This window comes from Apteryx rowi, unplaced genomic scaffold, assembly GCF_003343035.1.
Source record: "Apteryx rowi isolate R43461 unplaced genomic scaffold, aptRow1 scaffold_50, whole genome shotgun sequence".
NCBI lineage: Eukaryota > Metazoa > Chordata > Aves > Apterygiformes > Apterygidae > Apteryx > Apteryx rowi.
This window is the reverse complement of record NW_020450761.1, coordinates 2,280,619-2,305,152: the sequence shown is the minus strand read 5'-3', so window position 1 is coordinate 2,305,152 and position 24,534 is coordinate 2,280,619. Positions and strand designations below refer to the sequence as shown.

General features: G+C 36.9%; 1 protein-coding gene across 6 annotated transcripts in view; it reads right to left on the bottom strand.

The window, feature by feature from the left end:
- Positions 1-390: 390 nt before the first annotated feature.
- The window catches only part of CTDP1 (CTD phosphatase subunit 1), a 121,407-nt gene continuing 97,263 nt past the window's right edge, over positions 391-24,534 (bottom strand). For 2 of the 6 annotated variants that reach the window (XM_026079760.1, XM_026079758.1), the window contains one exon: positions 391-1,135. In XM_026079760.1, the coding sequence (XP_025935545.1) occupies positions 994-1,135 (142 nt within the window). In that variant the 3' untranslated portion in view covers positions 391-993. Of the gene's footprint in view, positions 1,136-1,313; positions 1,346-6,053; positions 6,135-18,975; positions 19,191-24,534 lie in introns of those variants that run through there. The other 4 variants (XM_026079755.1, XM_026079757.1, XM_026079754.1 and 1 more) reach the window with 4 other exon arrangements.

Below are 24,534 nucleotides of genomic sequence, written 5' to 3'. Positions count from 1 at the left end.
AGAATAAAGGAAGGATAATAAGGAAAGATGCCTTGTGTTTGATGGAAGCAAATGAACTGCTGTTACTGACTTTTGTGATGCAGGAAAGGGAAACAAAACTTACAAAATGGGTTTTTATTAAATGAAAGAAAATCTGTTTTGTGGGTCAAATATGAAATAGAATATACAAAAACTTTACATTAGGTCTCGTCAAAGAAATTAAATCCTATCTAGACTGAAGTAGCACTCATTCTTTCCAAGAAAAACACAAGTGGGTGAATATCCTTCTTATGGCAGTACGGGATCACACAGTATGCTGTGCTAAATTTCCAGGTTACAGAGAAGAAAAGTTAAAAATCTAAATGGTGTCCCTAAACAATCCAGCTATTCCACAAAGAAACTTAAAAAACATGAGTTTTGATCATTATGTATTCTTTTAGAAGCAAATGACAGGTAAGTCAAGTGCAGAGTTCACAAAGCTTGCATATCACATTCTCTGTTTCTATACAAATATAAATTGTTCTTTTTTATTTTAAAAATCCTTTTATATTTGATAGCATTTATTTGTGGAAAAGGATGACCAGATCATCAGGTTCCTGCTGTGTTACCCAAACAATTTAATCTCTTTTATCGCCTTCTCTCTTTTGAAGACTGTTACCCCTAAACCACAGACTGCAATATTTTAAAAAAGTTGCTGTATATTCAATCATAAATCTTTGTATTACTGTCCTGTATATGAAGGTTCTGCAGAGCTCATAACATGTCTTTGGCATAGCATACCAAGTCCCATTTAATACTTTTTTCTTTTAAAAAAGTATATTTTCCTTTAGTAAAACACCTTAAAAACATCTATTTCTGATTTTGTAAAATAATGTGTCACCTCTTATGTTGCTTTGCAAAATATACACACACATTTTGGAAAAACATTGAGAACTGACATTAGGGACTCATCTGAAGTCTGATCTGTTTATGAGAAGTAAAACATAATTACAAATCCCCTCTTTTGTATGAATGTCACATGAAGTCATTCAATTCAGCTTCAAGTGCTGCTGCCATTTCATCTGCTTCAGAACTGCTTCCTTCCTCATCCTCATTACTCGATTCTTTACTGGATTCACTGGCAGCATCATCTTCCTCCAGCTTGCGCTTGTGACCTCTGAAAGAGTAAACAGAGATAATGTCTGTGAACAGAGGTACCTGACTGCTCATTAACACAGACCACTGTTCTTTAACAGGAGAAAAAAACATGGAGCTAAAGGACTCTAAGCTTGTTTTTCGGATCTAGACAAAAAAGTAAAACACTTTAAAATGAACTAACTACTGCACACACACACCTGATTTTTTAATTGCTGTTATGTACTGTCAGCTGTGGATACAAAAAACAAAGTACTGTTAATTTATTATTCTCATTCTTTTGAACAAGGAATCAAAACAAAGTATAAGACCATTTGAAAAAATGAGTTGATTTACTTTCTTCTCATGTCCTGAAAGAAAAAAAAATCTATCACTTGAATACTAGAAATGAGAGATTATCAAAATACATTATATTTTTATAATACTTTGAAATACACAAATTTATTTTTTTTTAAATAAAAATAAAACCTTAACTGATCAGCCAAATCAAGAACCATGAATATACTAACAAAGGAGTAAAATAAATAAATAAAACTGAATTGTGCTAGCCTTACAGGAGACACAAGGCAGCAGGTATACATTATAATGGTCAAGAATGAAATGACCAGAACCGAATCTGTCTAAAACTATATGGACTAAAAAGCCATGAGAATCACTACTAATGCTAACTGCTTGACTGCTCTGGTCAGTATCTCTGTAAAGCCTGAAAGGGTGCAGAATAGATGAACCTATTTACCCATCCTTTAAATTTCTGTGGCAAAACCTTTCCCATCGTTCCATCTGGCCTACGAGTGAAAAGAGCCTGCTCTCCTTCGGAGGCTGCATAAAAAAAGATGATGAAATTCTTGCAGGTGAAATTTCTCCCATTCTTGTCAAAATGCTTTTTAGAATTTTGATGATGCTGTTCAATTTTGTGCACGGATCAAACCTGGGTCACTTTTCTTAGTTTATTTATTCACACATCATCAAATAATGTTCAGTAAATGTATAAGATAGCTTATCTTACTAATGAAGTCAGAAATTCCTTTAGAGCAAAACTGAACTAAATCTGAATAAAAGCCAGAAAACATCTACAATAAGGCAACTAAATGCCACAATAAAAAATAATGTGAGAATAATGACTAGCAAATTTTGAACCTTAATTTAAAATGTAAGGCAAGCATCCTTATAAAGAAAAGATTGCAGTTTGCTCCTATGACAATTCCTGGATTCCTTTACAATTGTAAAACCAAAATCAATTTAACTTTTAGTTTTAGTTTTCCATCTTGKTGGGAGAATGACTGCTGTTGAGAGACTGTACAACCAATTTAGATAAACATTACGACTCTGACATTTCATGTTTGGTGTGACTTTCTGGAAAAGATTCAGAAAAGTCAAGATTTGCCTCCGGAGACAGTGCTGTATTTCCTCTATAGCTAAAGCAGGAAGACTGGCTTTATGCTGTGACTCAGCACCTCTGTTAAGACTGACCTCCCTCGAGTAGCAGCAGCTTTGTGAATACCTCTCAGAAAGCTTCTCAAATTGTTCTTAGAGCAGATAAAAGCCAATTCTGAAAATCGCTAATCGTCCTTAGCCCCATGACCTTTATCATCCTCCTCAACTCTGCGGGTCAGCTGGACAGGGATCGTGCTTGAGCTCTCCTGAACTGAGTTCTCTGTCCAGAGGAAAACATACCCACTGCACCCCTGTCTTCTTCCTTGCTTAGATGGATGAAAGGCAGCTTTCTCTTTTAATGAAGAGACATTCACTATAAAAGACATATGAAGAGATCTGTTAATATGCATTTCTAATTTTCTGTCTAGGAGTTGGAGGAAGGTTTCCCCCGAGAGACTGTTCCTTTCTGCAAGAGCACTGCAGTATCTAGCAACGCACATTAATGTCCTGGAGGTCTCACTGCACCAACTTCCAAACTTGCGTGCTGCCAAACATAGGGGTCTCGTTCTTCCCTTTTACATAACAGGCCACTGCTTGTTTTGTCACTTTGGAGTAGTACTGCTAGTCTGAACAACAAATTTCTGAGTATTTCCAGAGAATTAAGCACAGTTTAAACAGGAAACTGATGTGCACCATACCCTGCTGAAGGAATCATGTTCCTGGTTGCAAAATATCTCCAAGGAATATCTAATGCTTCAGCTAGGACATATCCATAAGCAAAAGATTTTGGATTTGTGTCATCTTAAAATCTCTTTCCTCTGCCAAAAGGGAATTTTATATCAGACAGATACTTCTGAGGCAAAAATAAAGTTGAGACTTTGTATTGCATAGATTTCATGATTAACTGTAGAAAGGCCTTAAAAAATCCTTCCTTGATCATTTGATCAATATTCAAATAGGGAAAGATGTGCAAAGCGGATATCTCTTAAATAAACTGTCCCTTCCACTGTTAGGTGGGGTTTCATTAAAAGAGAATGCATACAATTACAATAATGAAAGATTAATAAAATGATCTTTTATCTTTTGGCAGAAAAGGTTAAAGAATAATTTTCAACAATGACCTCTTTACTTGTAAGAGCATAGAGAAAGAGCATAGAGCAACAGAGACCTTTGATAAATACAGACTTGAACTGTGTATATCCAAAACAATAAATATAAAGATGAAAATTCAAACTTGTGAGCTTCTAAACAAAACTGAAACACAAAGCAATTTTATTTATACAAAACATTTTTGCTGCTATTTCCCAGAAACATTAATCCTCAGAAATCCAGATTGCTTGATTTGTAGACTGGTTCACTGACATTTGAACTCCCCTTTCTCAATTTTTCAAGGAGTCTGACAAAACAGGGTGTGAAGTCAGGAGCTGAGTCAGAGTCAAAAAGTTAAGAGAACAGTACTATATTGACCTGTTTTTCTTTTATGTTGCATCAGTGGGACCAAAAGACACACTGCTGCTGCTTTACTGATTACTTCCTCTCGATGTTAGATTTTTTCCTCTTTCAGTATAGGGTGGCAGGAATAATACTCTAGAGAGGTAAGGCTGAAATCCTAGGATTTAATCTGGGGGCAAAATTCCAAATAAAGAAAAAGGGGATGAGGTGAAGGCATTTCATGGTACGGGTCTGAATGTTTTGCTACCTAACCTCAAATGTGGCCTGCTGAGGGAGTTATAGTGCACTAAATGCAGCCTAATACACAATAAAAAGCAATTTCTCAGATGTATTAGTGATTTCCATGCAGCTTACATTAGCACACAGTTCAGACAAGGAAGCACTCAGACTAAAAATGCCCAATAGGAAGAAATCTTAGCACATTTCCACTAAAAGCTATACAAATGTATGTAGCTTGAGTTTCACTTGCTCACTTCATGATGATTTCAGCCTTCAGAGAAACAGCACTCTTTTAGTCATTAATGATACTATGAGCTACAGAAAAGTAAACCGGGAATTAAAGAAAGCTGCAAGAGTCTTACTCAGCATAAGAAGAAAAAAGTTGTGCTCATTTGACGATTAGTGGATGAGGACTATACACTTAGCAATAACCAATAATAAAGAATTATAGTACAATGGTCACAATTGAAACATTCCTGTTCATCTCTTTACACCACTGTTTATATATATGTACAATGTTTTATAACATTACATCCATTCAAATTCGTGATATTATACCTATTGAAAAATAAAATCAACAATCTACCAGCAATATGGAAAACACACAACTGCAGGTTATGTATTAAGGAATAAGGCAGGACCAGCAGTCTTTTAGAACCAGCCCAGATACTGTAATTTTGCCGATACCTAAATCAGGAGCAAAGATGCTATAGAAAAAAGACCTACGAAGAAACACATATCTCAAAGACAGTTGATTATTTCCTACTGAGAAACTACTCATTTACTAAGTAATTAAACCAAAGGCTAACAAAATTACTAATTCATGCAACAAAATCACCTTTCTAAATAAAGCTACTCCATAGCAGCTAAATTTCAGGAAGGACAATCAACAAAATACAGGGACCTGAAATATTCAGTATAACTAGTTAATTAAAGACTGGGGCTCCATTCTACAAAAAAACTTTTCAGAAAACTTCAAGGGACAGTCCTGACATATTTCCATCTCTCACTCAGTTGTATTAAACAGTACTTTCGAAAATGTGAAAGATTAAATGCAATCTATTTTGTCAGCTCTTGTTCTTCTGAAAAGGACAGAACAACAGCTCTATTCAATCTCAACATGAAAACTTCCTCGTTCACTCAAAGGAAAAAACATCAACAACAAAAAAAAGAAAACTCAGCTAAATATTAGTCTTCTGCTATAAAAAATGAAAAATCTCTTGAGAATGTGAGTATTGTTCTCATTAAGAAGGATGGAGGAAGAACATCAATAAAATAATGCTGTATTTTTTGTTTGCAAATTCAGAAAAGACAGATAACATCACTTGAATCATTATTATTTTCAGAGAAAAGCGGCATATCCCCATGGCAGTATATCTATTAACATGACAATTTTAAATGTATATTTTCCCCATTATTCTGTGCCCACTCCTTGTTATTTCCAGTTTCTGAGTGCATAACACTTTTAAGTGAAAAAGTTAATCAAATGCAGAGTTCCTTCTTAATATTTAGAGAAAATGATTCAGTGGTATATTGTAGACATCCATTAGCTTGCTTTGCACTTTAAAACTTAACTTTGCTTTACTACTATTAACCAACAAACGCATGGAAAATAGCTGAATATTTTAAACTTTATACACAAATAATTAAACTTTCCAAAAGTCTGAACTTCATTTCCTTCTCATGGTCCAGCGCTCATCTCAAATACTCTGAAGTTGTAATTCTAAAGCCCTTTTTCTTTTTTAACTATACCAAAGAGTAGCATTATTAGCTGGGATAGAGAAATCTTTCTAAAAGAAAACTGCATTTTTAAAATACAGATATTTAAATAAATTATTGGTAACTACAAATGTAATTCATAATGATATTAAAAGTAAAAGCACTTGTAAGTATACCTGCAGAAAGGTTATTTTTAGGAAAACTTAATACGCTGAATGCTAATGAGAAATATTCCAAGTGGTATCCATCTGAAGAGGCTGGAATAGAAGACACATTACAAAGTTGCAATAGAGCATGGTCAATGCATGTGACAAACAAAATAGGGAAAAATATTTTAAATCAAGATTTATTCAGCTATTGATCTGCTAAAATGAATCACTAAATTATGACTGCAAAGTACAATTGTGAGTTGAATAAAAACTCCATTCTTACCATTTTCATTTATATTTAGTTGACTGTCAGAGCTACAGAGAAGAAAACAGTGAAAAGGGTCCAGTATTTGTCACTTTTACTATCGTAAGGCTTTAATTTACAATTAATTGAAAATAAATAATGTTGGAAAAAACATTTTTGCTATTAATTGAAAAGCAGATTGTGTCAGATCTGTTTTGCATCTAAATGGCACCCTTTTAAGAAATACAATGCTATATTAACATAGAAACATCTAATAAGGAAAGGAACTAAAAGTGAAATGCATTTCCGAACCTTTTTTTAAACAACCGCTACAGAAATCTGCAGCAAATATTTAAATAAATTATCACTTATMCTTTAATCACAAAATACCCATAGCCCCGACCCCTACTCTGCTGAAAAGTAAACTTCTAAATCATTKCAAACAGGCCTGTTTTTCTAGTAGCTTCTAAAACTTGTAGAGTAAGAAAACCAAATCTGTAGACTAAAYGTGTTTAATCTTTCACAAACAATCAGCTTATAGCTTTGACACCAGAAATCAGGATTTATACCTGGTATCACATCCCGCATGGTTGCTTCCAAAGGAGAATACTTGCATAGCACCCACCAGTGGCTGGGAACACAATAGTTCGAGAGGGGCATTTTGAAACAGCTGCTACCTTCCAACGCTGTGCAATGAAACCGCAGGCAACAGCAGTGCAAGATTACCTACGCTGCCTCAGCCCCACGCTGGAAATCAAATGTCCCAGCTTCCAAGCATGGCGAGTCCTCAGCTTTCTGTAAGCTCCCTCCATGATGGAGAGAAGAGCGGTGGGGAGCTCTGTAACGCAACAGGAACCTGGCTTCCTTTAACAGGAACTAGACTATGAGACCAGTTTATTTAGACTAGTGCTGTGGCAGTATCCTGGAGTTGTCATGAATCAGACCTGATAAACCAGGACAAATATTCTTTTTCCAGTTTCGAAGTCACCAGCCCACTACTTGGCTCACTAGACTAAAGGGCACAAGAACATACTGACTGTAAATCAATGTCGTGGGCATTCATACATTCCACAGGAAAAATAAGATGATTAAACTTCTAAGGAAATGCGCCATGTTTGGCTGTTATATTTTCTTGACGTGGGAGGCACGGCCACATCCTTTATGTATGCTTACTACAATAGTAGGTGATTATCTATAGCAGACTTATAAAGCTCAGGGGTCCGGTACGTGCCATTTGGCAATTTGTCTCAGACATTTCTGCAGGAATATTAAACTGTCCGTCCTTGTGCTCCTCCCTGGTTCTGGCATAGCACACTGCCAAGCATGTGGCCTAAGGGCAACAAATAGCATTAGCCCCATGCTGGCTAGCTGAAGTGTGTGTTCCTGCTTTATACTAATGCTATCACAAACAGGATAATATTGAGTATCACAGGAAAAAATGCCAGACACCTCACATAATTTCTCAGGAACTCATCCAATCCTGCAGAGTGATCCAGAAATCCAATATGCACAAAAAAACATATGGAGGATGTTTACTGAAAGTACCAGTATTCAGAAAACAAACGCTGCAGTTGGATGTAGCACCTTACTGCGCAGCATGTTATCATTCTTTACAAAAACGTCTTAGCAGAAACAAACCAATTCCAACCGGCAGCTCATGAATCTGTGTTAAGTAACGTAACAGCAAAATGCGATCTATTTAAATTCTATTGTAGCTGTACAACTTCAGTGACTTTCTGCTTTAAAACTTAAGAGAAAGTTTTAATGGTGAAAAAATATTCTGAAAACTTTTAAAACTGTTTAAAAAGCAGCTTTATAGATCTCTGGAATATATACTCTATTGTATATCACAAGTGACTTAAAGTGTTTTTGAAGTCAGAAAGTTACAGAAAATTAAGAAGAAATCTATAAATTAACACAATGTGTCAATGACACTACTGGGTAAATTTTGCTAAAATTTCTCATTTGTCAAGGTTGCATTTTTTTGATACTTAGAGCAACAGAGAAGTTTGATAACCAGCCCACCTTCCCCCCAACTCATTGAAAATCGTTATTGCTTAACAATTAAACACTTGCCTGGCATATTTGAAAACCAAACAGTGTAGCAATAAAGCTTTAAAATGAAAGACTATTAATTTTCAGTGCACTATAATAATAATTACATTGCATACAGCAAAGCTGAAAAGCTGAATCTACAATTTTGTTTATACTGCTAAATCGCAGATAGGTAAATTATGCCTATAAAATACTACTAGTTATTTTATTAACTTCATGTCATTTCACAATAATCTATGCGGATGCTATAAGAAAACATTTACAATGTACAACATGGAATGTTTCTTCAAAAGGAAAATGTGACAATGGTAGTTTTATATCACATAACAGGTGATCTTGTCATTAATTTGTAGAAGAAAACAGAAAATTAAATATCCTTGTCAATATGTGGAATGATAGACTGTTATCTGACCCTTTTGTAATGGAAAACGTACAGATGCATTCTGGCATATAATCTCTTTATCCTAATTTAAGCAGATACAAGCACGATGATCTATTCTCCTTTCCTGGACATCCCACCTTCTCCCCCTTCTAGACAACTGCATTTGAAATAACCTCCCAGCAGGGGAATAAGCCGGTATTCAGACAAAAAATACATGTCAATCAAGATGAATATATTTCTTTTTAAAGCTAAAACAGACCTTTGCTTTTTGAATCAAGTTCTTTCTACTGCCTCATCTAGTTTACAAATATTACCTGTTCTGACAGCAAATGTCAGCAGCTTGTGTAGTTAAACTGGTACTGCAAATAGTCTATATGCATACACAAACATACAAAGCCTAGAGAATTTAACCCCAGTTTTGAAGACCCAGCTTTGTGTTCTAGCAAAACTGCTATCACCTCTACTAATATCCAATTTAATAGATGTCCTTTAAATAACAGTAAGCAAATTCTATGTAATTTGCATCAGAAGAGATGCGTTTAAGGAAAGTTACTTGTTGATCAAAGAATGATGGAGCAACGGTACTGCAATCTGTGCCTCTGACCTGTTTTCATTCTCTGAACTGCTTCTTCAAGCCACTCACCATTTGTAGCCACTTAGATGAGATCATGACCTGCAGTGCTCCTTTAGGCCAAGTGTGAGGTCTGTAACAGCGTAAACCTGTAAAAATGTCTCACACTCCTGCACAGCACATGTAATTGTGGATAGGATAGTATATTTATAGTCCATAGAGATTTTGGGTAGTTCTGGGAGGCCATAATGGGAGAAACCAAAGATCAGCCGAAACAGAGGAAGTTTAAAGCCTTCCTTCACCAGTGCTTACAGATACAGTACAGCAGCTCTACCTGGCTTTGGCTCAAAAATGTTCACTGAAAATTGTATCACTCAGTTTCTGYTACAGGAAGCCCTGTAGGAGATAGCATTAGATACTGATGAAGAATAACTATAACTATATATATATAAAAATATATATAACTATAATTCTATGTTTATGTCTAATCAGTAGATATCTAAATACAAGATATTGTTCCAAAAGAAAAGTGTATAATAAAAATTTTAAGATTGAAAATGTAAAGATTCAGTGGGCAAATTAGAAGTATGAAAATGTACACAAAATTAACAAGGTAGAAAACAAAAACAAAATGCTGATTTCTCTGCAAAAAGTCAAATATCCTTCATTTCTCTCTGGCAATATAACAGAGTACAACTAAGCAATGTAATGCTTAGAATCCATCTCCTTTGTAACCTTACTTGATTTTGCTAGTATCATCCAAATACTGAGAACATTCTTCAAGAGAAAATTAATTTGGCATCTTAACAACTAAAAATATAATTAAGCTTATAATACACTGACTGTGCTAATCAAGGAAGCTGGAAGTAGGATTTGGTATCATTGGCCTAAATAATCATTTTGGGGATTTCATAAAAGCTGTATAATGGTGCAGAGTTTTGTGCATTTGAAAATGGAAAGTGTGGTTTGTGATCGCTTTTCAGTTGCAGTATTAGTGTCCCCGCAGTACCTTTCCCTTCAGAGATATAAAGCACATCACACTTTTCTTCCCTGGCCCCAATAGCAGTACTTGGTAAAGCTCTGCTCAAACTCCCACCTTCACATGCAGACTGTATATATTACATCCATCAAACAGATTTTGAATAAGGCAATGCTGAAGGCATGTGTGTTCAAGTAAGGTTAACAGTTTCTGCTACGCTTTCTCTGATGTGCCAAGTCTACAGTTTTTCTGTGTGCTTTCTAACACTAACAAATGGAGGTACCTTGTAATCAGTTGCTAGAATGCTATTTGTTATAGTATCATTGCTGAAGCAGGGTTCTATCTTGGTAACTATGCACTTCTTGAATTATACCTCTTCCTATCACTTCCTCAAACAACAGCGTTGTCAAAATACTTTTCTTTGCATAGCCATCTTTACGCATCTTTTGCAAGATGCCACATACTGAATTCTATTGCATGAATACTGAGATAAATTGAAAAATAAGATTAAACACCAATATGAATAATTTCCTCATTTGTGATCTACCAACTGGAGACCACACAACATAGTGATTAAGATATCTGATGCAGATATTAAGAACTGCTATAGGAGTTACTAAAGGTAATGCATTCGTTTCACCATAAAACAAACATTTAGAAAAATATTCTTAAAACCATCTACATCCATTTTCTCTGACTACCAGGCACAGGAAAAGTTGATTACTCTTAAGTTGATAAATAGAGCACAGATTAAAAGAAAAAATATAACTCATTTTTAAATTCCACCTCAAACTGTATCTCAAGCAGTTGATTTTTTTCCTGTAATTCAAAAAAGTTTAATTAGTACATTTGTATCTCTCTAGATAATGAAAGGAACAACCTTGGAATACAAAGGTATTTTGAAGGAGTTAGAGGAAAATATCCTTCTCTATATAGAGGAACAGCATGGAGAAAAAGGAAGAAACTATTGCCTTAAAAACTGCCTTATGTGCAGTGGTTGTCTAATCCTATAGATGATCCCTGAGAAGAATAAGAATAATGACATTTTCCTCTGAATTTGGTTAAGTTATCTCTATCTGAAAAAAAAGAAGAAAAAAAAAGGAAATATGATGGTGGATTACCTGCATGATAAAGACACATTTCTATTGTCTGCAACTACTAATTCTAACTAATTCTAAACTCTACTTTTTATCAGCTCTTCTATCACTTTGTCATTGTTTTCACTAAATTATTGAGATTAAATTGCAAATAGCTAAAAACAACATCCTTCTACGATGTTCATTCATCGAGAAGTTTTTGCTTTGATGACAAAAACACCAACTAAGAACATCTCTGTTTCATCCTAAAGTATCAAAGATAACACTAACCACATCATCCACCCTGTTCAGATACTGGCAACATCACCATCTCGATGGGAGCACAGAAGACTCGTAACTCCTTTAAAATGTTACACTCAGCCACTTAATCTAGGAAAAAATACGCATGCTCTTTCCATGAAGGTATATGCTCAAATGAAATGAAGATCCACTTGTACAAGCTTGCTCCTGCCAAAAAGAGTAAATCCTTCATCCTCRCCGCTTTCCCAGATGGCTGAAATTAGACAGTCCCTCAGTTGATYGGCTCTGCTGCCTGTCTAACTGTGTGGTAAAGTGGTTCAATCCTCTAAGATAGTAACAGCTATCCACTGTTTTTCCAGATAGTTCTCAATGAGAGCTGTTACAAGGGAGCAGGTGACGCTGTGGTACTGGCGAGGCACATGGGAGCGAGATTGCCCTTTCTCGGCAAGCAGCTGCTAGACATGCTCCTGTATATCATATACCTTTTTCCTGGAATATCACGTTCAACTATCAGTACTGTTTCTTTATCAGAAAACTCTCACACTCTCAGTGGTATGGTATACTACACAGCACTAAGCACTTTCCTTCCCCGTACCTCCTCCTTCCCCAAATTCCCAGCAATGACAGCTTAGATTTTTCTTTATTTATTGGTAGAAATTCCATGCAGTAAAATAAGTTTGGGAAGAGTTTGTTTTGAAGATAGAATAGCAACGAAATATAAAGATACAATGCACAGAACCTAGAAAATCATTTATCAGGACGAAAAAAAAAAAGTTGAGTTTTAAGTTAACAGTTTGCTTCAGACATTCCAGTATGCTTCAAGTTATTTTAGGAAAGCCAGTAAATTACCAGATGAAATGACATCAATGCAGGGAGTCACCTCTTGGCAGAAGTGTCATATTTCAATTTGTCGAAATTTTAGGTTAGAAATTGCTAGGTTAATTCATGAGGAACAGATGCAAGTGATGTCAAGGCTTGATTTACAAATAAGAATACCTGGAATTAAGTTGTGAAAGTGTGTCTGACAGAATTACACGACTTTCACCTCAATTTTTTAAGGTCTGTGCAAGTAAATCCTATACCTTCAAAACAGAGTATGTTATCTATCTTTCATTAGCTGTGCAATATTAGCAAACCCACTAGAAAGTAGGTCTACATTGACTAAAACTAGACCTCTGCGCTACCAGATTGCTAAGCGCCATGATTTTGATCTGGATCAAAATGGCTTATGCCAGCATATCCACCAAACCAAATAAATTGCATACAATATATACAATATTTGTTGTTTTTACACTAGCTGCAGTAAGACAAACTACCCGATGCAACAGATCACAGCTCTACTGACTAACAACACTTGATCCAATATACAGTCTGCTCTGCAGTTTATTCTATCAGTATTTCTGGAACAAACCTGAACTAGCAAAAGCTAGTATATATTTGATCTGGACCTTCCATTGTGTCATTTTTTTTCAACTTTTTTTGATTGCACTGTCCTAAAACCAGATTCACTGTATTGTTCAGCTACACCCTTTCCTGCACATCTAATGAAGCAGACTTCTGAGGGATGAGGCCTTTCAAATCTATTACCAATCCAGAGTAACAGGTTACTATTCATCCTGGTCTTACCACGTAGTGGTACCAGTCACCAGCTCCTATAATGCATGATTAGCAAGTTACATAGCTATATAGATACATGGAAGAGGTATGTGTGAAGAGGTGTTTCTCTGGGTTCTGAATGCCACTTATACTACTGAGACAGTCTCAGTGCTTCAAACAAGTTACCAAAAATTAGGATGGCAACAGATTATTCTCCTTCTTGTTATTATCAGACAATGAGAAAACAGGACAGGAGCAGAGTTTGACATGCCAGGCAGGGACTTAACTGGAGAAAAGACCAGACACTTCCCTACATGAGTTAGCAAACAAAACCACAAACTGACTGTAAGTACACTCCACAGCCRAACTGCCTGAAACAAGGACCTGCTCAAAGTATACTACTGGTCCTAGGCAGCCTGCATAGCCAGGTTCCCTTTTTGGGGTTACTGCACATGTGAAACAGTGATAGAGAAGAGAAGCAGCCTGGCCAGGTAGCAAGAGCTTGCAGACAGTTCTGGTTTAGGTGCAGTTTCCCTGCTCTTGTGAACATCTGGAATGCTAAAAATCTTCTTGTCAGGCTTTGCAATATTACCATTCCAGATTAAAGACGGATATTGAGGTAAACYGAAGTGTAAGTGGAGATATGTATCTTTTATGTTTCCCTTGACTGTGTCTACGGGTTCTGCCACTTGTCTGCCTAGTATGAGTGTATTTTTATTAGCTTTTAACTTGATATTGGTTATTTCATTGTAACTGGCAAAACTAATGTATTAAACTTAATTTCCCAGTAAATAATGGCTGGGATAACTAAAGGCATGCTCAAACCACACTGGCAGTTAGAGAACTGGCAAAACAGGGCTCTGAAAAGCAGATGTCCCCATAGCAAGCAGGAAATCCTGTATAATGCAAGAGCAATATGGGGAAATGCTTGTGCCATGCAGCAAAGGACGCTGTAGCTGGTGTGACATCTATTAGGGAGTGAAGACTTGCGATGCCCATATTCTGCTTTTCACACGCTTCGCTGATAACAATGTAGGAACAATTCCACAGTATCAGTTTGACCACAGCACACTTCTGACATGCATTCAAATGTTCTACAGAATTTTACTTTGTTTTCCCCAATGGAAGAACATACTAGGAGTTCAAATGACTAATAAATTATTCACAAAGTGGATGATTAGTCCATTTTAAGTTCTGCTTTTTATCACCTGCATTAAGAAGTAACACTGCCTCTCTTTTACTAACATTTTTAGCACAGGCTTCATTTTAATTGTTTGTATACAATTTGTATTTAATTGTTTAGCAGCCATTACAAACTTGCAATGGTCAAGATTAATACACATTAGTTATATGAAATCTAAAGTACTTGTAGAATTGATTAGGGAAACCAGAACATTGTAACATATCAGCTGTTTTTCCTGACTAGAACAGTATTGCCTGAGAGCATTCCTGTTAATGTCCTAGCTCTTCATATTGGCATAGGAAAGATTTTTAATCCTTCATTCTAATAGCTGCTAATGTACTTCTTGGATTCCTTATTTTCAAGGGATATTTAGATAAGCATACATCTACTGAAGAAAAAAATTGTTTAATAGCTTACAAATTGCCCTGAAACATTCACCCTCACTAAAGGAAAAGATGCTGGCTGAATTAACTTAGGGCCAATACTAGGCTATTCTTCAGAGTCTGCATGTCAGCTTGCTCACTGATATGTAAACTGAAGCACTATGCCACTAGCTTTCATCATCCTGAACTTCTCCTGTATGTCTTCCTATCCCTCTCCATTCCTTTCAAGCCACAGCTGCAAAAGAACATTAACACCTGTGGACTGCCTAAACAGGAGGGGACAGTAGTAACAAGTACTTAAATATTCACCCAATGCCAGGGGAGCTGTTCCTCTTGCATGAGTGGTGGACAGGACACTGGAGCCTTGTACATTTAACTGCTTCTATGGAGAAATGGAAATAGCTCCAACTCAAAAACAATCTGATGGCTAAAGCTTTTTACTTCAATTCAGAACCTATCAKAGGAAGGAACTGGAACTGTTTCCTACATGTCTCACAGACAAGAATCTCAAGGGACAGTATTATTACCTGGCAAGAGCTCTTCCTAGCCAGGAGCTCTTTAGACTGTCAACATGTCAGCTCCAAGGGCGCTTCGGTTTCCTTTGGTCCGGGTTAGGTTGGCACACAGGCTCTATTCCCCTTTTACCTCATGCACACCTACTGTAGGTGCCTAGGAATAGCCCTGGGCTCTTCTGACTCCCAGGTGACTGAGGCAGAGCCTTTCCTTCAACTCTGACCTCAAAGATGCTGATTTTACAGTCCACTTAACAGTGAACAGTGAATAATTATATAATATTAATTAAAGCAAACAAAACACTTGTTCTCGATTCTGAGACAAACAGCTCTTTACTTCGGCAAGCACAAGAAAAACAGACCTAGATAAAAAATGAAACACGTTCGCTCAACTCCTTTTTCTCACTAGTCTAGAGCATGTATTTGGCTCAAGACTGGGGTCCTCCAAGAGGTCCAGGATCCTCCCTGCTGCACTCGGACTCTTCTCCAAACTGATGTCTTCTTTTCCAGCGCTTTACATTTTCTTCTTCAGTTGGTCCCACAGCAAAGCTAGATCCCCTGCTGGAAAGCACACCTCTTTCCTCTGCCCTTGCTCTCTCCCTTTGTGAAGGCCTTTTACCACTTAGACTTCACTGTTTCTAAAAGGACAGTAACAAGCACTTGATTTTYATAGTCCGCTTCTAGGAAATTCAGCTGTTCTAGACTAGTGCTGCTTGCAGATATATCACAGAAAGCTATTTTTCATCAGGCTTTAGCCATTGCCCCAAGATGGAAGCTGTCGGTTAATGGCTCTGCAGAGATGAAAGGCAATGGCTGCAGAAAAAGTTCTACTTCAAATACACTAAAGCATTAGCAATAAATCAATTTCATTGCTTCATCCAGAACTTGCAAGTTATACACAGATTGCCCAAATCATTACAGATGGTAGGAATCAGAGAAATATAATAGCAGCAGCAATTCTGGTATATGCTTTAGTGTTTATTAGCACATTTAAGCAGACAAGAATAAAGAAGAACAAGGTAAATATTCTCAGGTCTGACAACCTACATTACAGCACCCAATATCAGCATTTAACACTTCTTATGGAATGTGTRAGTGAAGCCTATTTAGTGTTAAAGTAATTAAGAAAATAAGGATAACAGGACTTTTCTGATTCTAGTAACACATGGACTTTAATTACCATCCTTCCACCAAGGTATTAGAATTATTAGCACTTGAACTTGTAGATTTACAAAGGTTAAGCCAAGTAATACTGAAGTAGGAATATATATTAAGAAAAAAAAGGCATCGACTTCTTAGTTGATTATTATTAGCGAAGTCTCTCTATACTAAGAGGACAGATTAGTTTTTAAATCTGTTACTGAAAACATTTAGTATATGAGAAGTTTATGCTATTTTTCACATTTTCAAAGACATCTCTCCCCAGTGTCAACTGCTCAATCATTAGGTCCATTAATAGGTATACCCTCAATATGCATAATCATGTGTGATTCAAGTTATATTACCTGCCCACACAGACTCACACTTGGACAAGATAATACTATATTATAATTGAAATATCTGAACAAATTCTAGCTATTTTAATAGCAGGGAGTAAAAGAAGCTAAGAGCAGATGGTCACTCTCACCAAACTGCATTTCAAAGCATTTTCAAACTTCCCAACTGACCTGGTCTAGAACACACATAGGTATTTTAAACCATCACTTTGCAAGAAAAATACAGTGCTGTATGCTTCCTATGCCTTTTAACAACTTGCAATGATTTGAATCCTCCATACTGTGGAAGGAAATGTGAAGATACCACAGAAACTTGCTAAAGTATCTGGCACAAATTCAAACTACCACTGTTCAGTTTTTCACTGAACAGTGAAAGAAATATTTATAGAACTATAACAGCTTACATTGCTCTTAATGTAAAATTGATTAGATTTGGGTGAAAGCGGAGAATACCTTGTTTATTACATCACCAAATGCCAAAGAAAATTGGCAAAAAGCTACATCATACCCATATGGAGAGAGATGACTGCTTTGGAAAAAGTGTTTCTCAAAAAAAGGAAAAAAAAATTAACYCCCCCCCCACTGTTTAAATTTTATAGTTTTGCTTTGAAAAAAAAATCCAGGTTTTGTGCATGTGTATGTTACTGAGAAACAATTTATTAAGTTGTTTAGAAACCCTGTACAAGAAAAGTCATTCAGATGTATTCAGAAGGAATAATCCTGGAAGAAACCAGTAAAAGCCATTAGTGACATACATTAGCTCCCTTGAACTTCAGCTATGGCATTTGCCACATAAGATTTATGAAAAAAGCATGTATTAGTGATAATACTGAACTTTTTCAGCATGAGATCACCATCACTGACCATACAACAACAGTCAGTGACCTACTCCCATGCTGACTTTGTAAGCAGCCCTTGGAGGCCAAGTAAGCACTGACCCTGCATGGTAGAGAGCAGAGACAGCTCTCTTAGAACAGGTGCCATGAATATAGGATGCGTAAATATAATACTCGTCCCACTTGGTAGTAGGAATGACCCAGCAACACATTATAGAGCTGTCTTGAGGTTAACCCAGACTCTAGAGAAGTCCACAGGAGAATAAAGCTAGTTGTTTTTTTGCATTCGTCCTGTGCCAAGGTTAACTTGGCTGGGGCAGAGGGTTTTTAGATTATAAAGTTAGCTTTCTAAAAGTCTCAGGGAAGATGTACATCTATTTTAGAGGGGAAAGAGCTGCAATAGAAACTTAGCAACTTGACACTTTTAGCAAACTTGTACAAGCTGTGCACTTGCTTCGTGCAGAAAACACAGAGAAATACAAGACCATTTCAATCTCATGATCTAAATGTGAACCAGCACCTTGGTTAATTTTAGCTCTAGTTAATAGCCTGAATGTGTGAAAGTTTACACTCTCACTGTTCTCTCCTGTGAGGCTTTTTCTTTCCTCAGCCAGTTAATGCATGTGTTTCTCCTTAATTAACAGATAACATATTACGTCTTTGCAATAACTCATCAGTTAGCAGCTCAAAGTATTTCCAAATCTTTAAGCATCAGCTATGAAGTGAAGAGTGTCTTTCTGTGATTTCTCCTACAGCAGACTTCATAGCTCTCACGGTACATATATCAATGAAGTGTGTCTAGATTTTTAGAAGGACTCCCAGCTTCAACAGTTGAATAAGCATACCTTTGTCTCCCTATTGATTTATCCCCATCTTTCAAAATAACACAGACCTAATTTTACCTGCTCTTCTGGCCAATGGTATTTGTTAAAACTGACTACATAATTCTCTCAAAGCAGCCTCCTCCACCTGTCAATAACAGAAAAGTTTTGCTGGCAGTGGCAGTCTAACTTCTAAGTTGCTGCCAGCTCACCCATCAGGGTCAACCTTCCTGTCAGCTCATGCACTATCCTTTCAGGATAATTTTGAGAATTTTGATTTTGTTGTAAATGGGGATGGAACCAGTTTCAGTATCTCAACATCCCCCTGCRTAATGAAATCCCATTCTCCTTTCTTTGCACATCAGTAACTTCCACACAGGAAAATTATTTAACACAAGCTCTCGTTGATCTGCAGCTTTGCATCTGCAATGTTGTCTTGCAATTTTCATTTAGAAGCATTATATTTCTTCCTTAAAAAAATGTTTGAAAAAACTTGAGACCCACTCCTTACATTAAAGCTGTATACCATCCCTGATATTTTACATCTTTTTTTCTATTGGTTTCCATAAAACACACTCTTTGTACCTTCTTTTCTTCCCTAGTTCATCCCAAATTCTCCCTCATCCTCACAAATGAAAATGCCTTTTTACTAAGGTATCCAGATATCTCTTGATAAGCAATATGGATGTTCCAGGCATTATCCTCTGAGAAGCATCAGCTTAAGGCTCATATCTTCCTTCAGTGAAGAAGCTTAAATCCATAYGAGCAGCTGCGAGGAGAATTTAATGAACACAGGACTTTAGTAGGGGTTTGGAGGGGTTGTTTTTAGTATTAAACATTTAGTAATGCTAAAACTCTGCAGAAGGTGACAGCTAATACCAAAGAAATTTTAATTGGTAGAGTGAAGGAAAACTTCAGTGGTTTACAAGTATTTGTGCCACTGTTGTTGAATTCTTTTGGGARATGAATCTTCCTACTGAGGAGAACATGCTCCCCTCTTGTCTTCCAGACTTTGATGCAATGTGTCAATCACATCTAGAGAAACCTATTTGTACTGGGAACATCTTTTAATAACTAGCTGCTATTGATAATACTTTCCTGCCAGCGAATCACATTTGACTGCACTGCTCCTTAGTTTTACAGCTATACAATACAGGGGCAGCCAAATTGTGTGCTTAGGGTCACTTCCCTCCCTTTCCTTCCAGCCAGCTATACAAGAATTAGACCAGGTTATCCCTGACAGTAAACTCAGCTAATAAAAGTGTTATCAGCTGCATTGGGAGTACAGCGCAAGAGATATCAAGCACAATTAAGATCCACTGAAAAAGATCCACTAAACAAAGCCGCCTTTGTTTAAGCACTGCAAGACCCAGTTTGCACAGCAGGGTTTCTGTACTGCAATGCCAGAGCAAATTCTCAGAAGGGTGAAAAAATCCAGGTGAATTAAAACAAAACCCCAAAACTCTTCAGAGATAGCACACTGGAACCCTGCTAGAAACATCCAAGTTGTACTGCATGAAGCCACCTCACAGTTCTGTGTGGGTTTATAAGCTATCCAAGAATGGCGGCACTGCAGAGCTGATTCTAAAAGTTGTGCAGCTTGGAGGTGCTGGGYCTGAATTTGTACTGTACCAGCTCAGCTTTGGCATTTCAGTATCCACGACTATATATCTCGCCCTGAGTTACACAGTTCAAATACTCTTTACTCCATTCTTCCTACTCCCTCACTGCACAGCATGCCCCCAACCTTCCTTCTAACACCCACTATGGTGTTGCACAGCACTGAACCTCGCTGCCACCACCATCTCTAGAAAACTCCTCTCTTATGCACCACTATTTTGGGCTACTCACCAGACTCACCAGAAATTTTATGAACACATGAAAAGTTGGATGCTGAACAAGTGCTAGATTAAGCCTGCAGAGATGTGAAACTATTCACCGTCTCCCAGAGCTGCTCTGAGCAGCCTGGCACCCATCCCGGGGCCAGAAGTCTGTGAAGATGGTATTCACCTGTGGGGCTGCTTCTCCCAGGTCTGTTTTCCTTCTCCCTCACCCAAACACATTCCAAATCATTTCAGGAAACAGCTGTACACTGGTCCTGTCTCCATCAGAAGAGCACAGCTTTGGTAGATGACTAGATGATTTGCTGTAATTATTTCTACTTTTCCCTTCCTTCTCATCCTCCACTGCCTCAAACACCCCTCAAAACTATTTGGTGCTTTCTACAGTTTTCCAGATCTTTCTAGTACCTCTTCTTTTCCCCAGCCACCATGGCTTCCTTCTGGAAGAAGGAATCATCTTTTGTGATATATGGCATTTGTAATATGCCACTAGTCTATCATTTGTTTCCTCTAGCCCTAATAGGCTTAGAGAGAAACAAACGTGCATTTTCAATAGTTCATTGAACTACACAGATCAACCAATTCCATGCTTCCCAGAAGCAGAGATACCAAGCATAATCAATCACAGTATGGTCTCTAGTTTTAAAGACTGATGCATCAACGATCACAGAGAAAAAAGGAACATAGCTAAAGTTACATGGGCTACATATTATAAAGAAAAAATATTAACAAATTTATTTTTGCAAACCTTCTGAAGATTTGCATTGCTTCTCCCCACAAAACTATACATGCCAGAAGACCACGGTAAAGACAGAAAATAGAAATGGCTTCAAATATCTGGAGAAGTTTAATCTGTCCTCATTCTGAATTTGGGAGGGGGTCTCCTGGCAAAGTTCTGGAAAGAAGAGTTTTCTCAGGGGCTAATCTAGGTTTCTAGAACAAAATCCTATAGACTCCAAGGAGCACAAGCGTCCACCAGTTTTCTTTCCAAGTGAAACGCTCCCTTTGTTCATCTGGACTACTCTAGCAAACGTCTAGCTATGTGCCTGCGTTTCCATATGTAGATAAAACAAAATTTCAAGCAAGAATACACAACACTACATTGCTTATACCACTGTAAACACTGAGATGATGGTAATTCATGACTAAGGCTCCACAGAGAAGAGAAGCCAGTGACCACCTTTCTGATTTTCTCACTGCAGCAGCAGCTTATATGTCTAGAACTGAAGACAGTAGAAACTGGCTGTTAGGTCCTTGTTTGAGAGTTCGCTCATACAGTGTTCCCTCTGTCTGTGAAATCATAAGCCACAGTGAGAAAGTTGCCAACACAGAGGCATAGAGTCAGACGAAAAGACGCTCAACTGAAAGTTTGTCGCCAGCGAGAAATACTGCTTCTTTGATAACCAAACTTGTCACCTTTCAACAAGACTTAAATTCTAGATCCTAGCAGATTAAGGGCCAGAAATAAAATGCAGTTTTGCCATAGTCAGGTAAGTTTTTAAGGTTACATTATAATCAAGCCTAATATATGTGAAATAATGAAGTCAACATTTGACTTACTTTCATAAAACAATACTCTAGGGTAAGATAATGTTTGTACAGATTACAGATAACTAACTTTGTGCTTCAAAATAAAAAACTATAGAAAGGTTATATGTTATAGTATTCTCTTTTCTCATCTTAAGACACAGCCAGTTTGGCTAACTAATACAAAGGATGTATGATAACAGGAAGAATGCAAGATACATACTTTAATGAATGAGCAAAGTACCACTTCTCAATTTCTTTGCCATCTGACCCTTCAAACATAGCTAGTTTCACACTTCACCCAAATCCTATGGTCTTCTACAACCTCAAAGTACAAACATCACCTATATGGCTACTTTTTGTGATTGATATTTCTCTTACTGGAGCAATGCTTTCATCTACTTATAAGTCATCTATGTACGGACAATGTGACTTCGATTTCTAGTTTCTGTGGGGTACATAAAAATTCTGTTAGGCTTCTTGCTTTCCCAGGTAAGTATTCTAGATAAGAAATCAGTTTACTGAGAACTGACTTTAAATTATTGTAGTTTTTCTAAATGATACATGAGAATTGATTAGGTCACCTTTATGAGTCTTCCTGCTGGCTGCAAAAACAATTCATACAGATAGCCAAGAGAAMACCTTCTAATAAATTACATTGGGTTTTTATTGGTGTAATTGCATGACAGTATTAGCATTAAAGCATCATTTTCTGATAAAATGAGAAGCAGCATGTTTTGTCTAGGATAATTTAAACTTTTTTTTTGAAGGGATAGAAACAACACACTTGCATCTTGTTTGATAAACGTCATGTAAACACCTAAATAATTTTTGCCTTTCCATCAAAATATTTTGAACAGGGGTTTTCACCATACTGCTTAAATATTAAGACAACTTGCATCTGTTAAAACATGTTGAAAAGTAACCCCTAAAGAAAATACATTAGAAAACCTTTTATTTCAGAACTCAGAGCACTCAAAATGAATTCAGCTTCAGCCTATTGAAAGGTTTAAAAAAAAAAAAAAAAGATATGCCATGACATATCTGCAGGTATGAAGATCAGTGTCTCTACTTTTTGATACAATTTATTCTTACAAGCAACACATTATATGGGTAAAGCCAATCGTAACACGGCAGAGAGAACTTTTGTTAAAAAAAGCTAAAGGCCAACTGCAACCACTTCAATCCACAGTTTATCAAATATTCAGATTCACTTTCTCAAGAAATGTTTTGTCACACAACTTTCTTTATATGCAGATGCACATTGTGTACCAACATGAGTAACAAGCAGTTAGAAATACAACTGTATATCTGCAACTTAACTGAACTTCTAGTAGATTAATATTTAGTGATAGCTTGAAAATTTAAGCCATTAAATTAATTTACAAGCTTGAAGATATGAATTTCTCACCATCTTAATTGAGTGCTTATATAGAAAAATAAGCCATGCATACATTTAATGATATAGCTGATTTTACCATTCATGAGTGAAACTCTTAAAGTAGAGTTACCATTTGAAATTTTAAAACTAAGCAGTGTACTGCAATGTCCCATTATTTAAATGATCAAAGAGAAATGACATAAAATTGTGGTCACTGTCTAGATATAAGACTATCAAAAGTGACAAAAATGGGATCCAACCTTGAACATACAGCAAAGTTTAAATGGAATGATATTCCAGTTGACTCATTTACTATTGCACTGTTGACACTGTATGTAGCCAAAAAATAAACGGGTCATGTGGCTTGTTAAAGGGAAGCACAGAAATAATACTTATATGACCATAAGCCACAGACATCCTCTTCAACACATTTCAGTTCTACTGGCTTCTCCTTTGACTSTTTTCTTACTTTCACACTGGCTTTCTTCCTCTGTACAATTTGCCACACTATTACCATACTTCAGTTCATCCTTCAAATGTATGTTTCTTCTGGTTCTGTTTCTCTTGCTATCTATGGATAAACACTGGCTGTGTTTGCATTAGTTAAGTGGCTTAGCTGACCTATATAGAGCAACAGACTTGGTGCTGGGTACCAGACATCCACATTGAGTTTTGAGAATTTTACTCTGGACTAGCTCTAATCTGGTCCTGGGGACTGAAGATGCATTAGAGGCTGGCACACAGCAGGCAAGCTCTTAGAGCCAACCCTCAGCCCCCTTTGACATCTAAAGGATTCCAGTTCTTGCACTTGAAGACTCCTCTGGAATGCACACCACCGCATGGTAAGTGGTGATAACCAAGCAGGGGGCTGTAAAAGCACACTCCTGACCTGAACTACAACACTAATGTAGGCACAACCTTCAAGGATCATAGCRCTCTTCCACTACCACCATTTACTCCTCCAAGAGCTGTGTACCCACTACATACACAGGGGCTACTTCTTCATTTCTGACAACTTCCTTCAAGTGCTTACCACCACCTGTGCTGTAATTTCTTCTCAAATTTATTTTTGAAGAAATTCAAAAGAAATTCTACATCCACACAACTCTGCTGCTATTGATTTAATCCATCGAGAATCCCTACTCCTCACCCAATCACATCATCATCAGTCGTCTGGCTTCCACCAGCTTTGGAAGGATGACCACTGGGAAATCATTAGAGCTGAGATCACCCAAGTGTGACATGAGAAATGCCTGATAGCTCCATAGTGAAAATAACCTAAATTTGGTAACAGCCTTTATAAACAGAAGGCTATTAGAACTTTACAAATAAAGCAAAATTTTTCTATTATACATGATTATAAT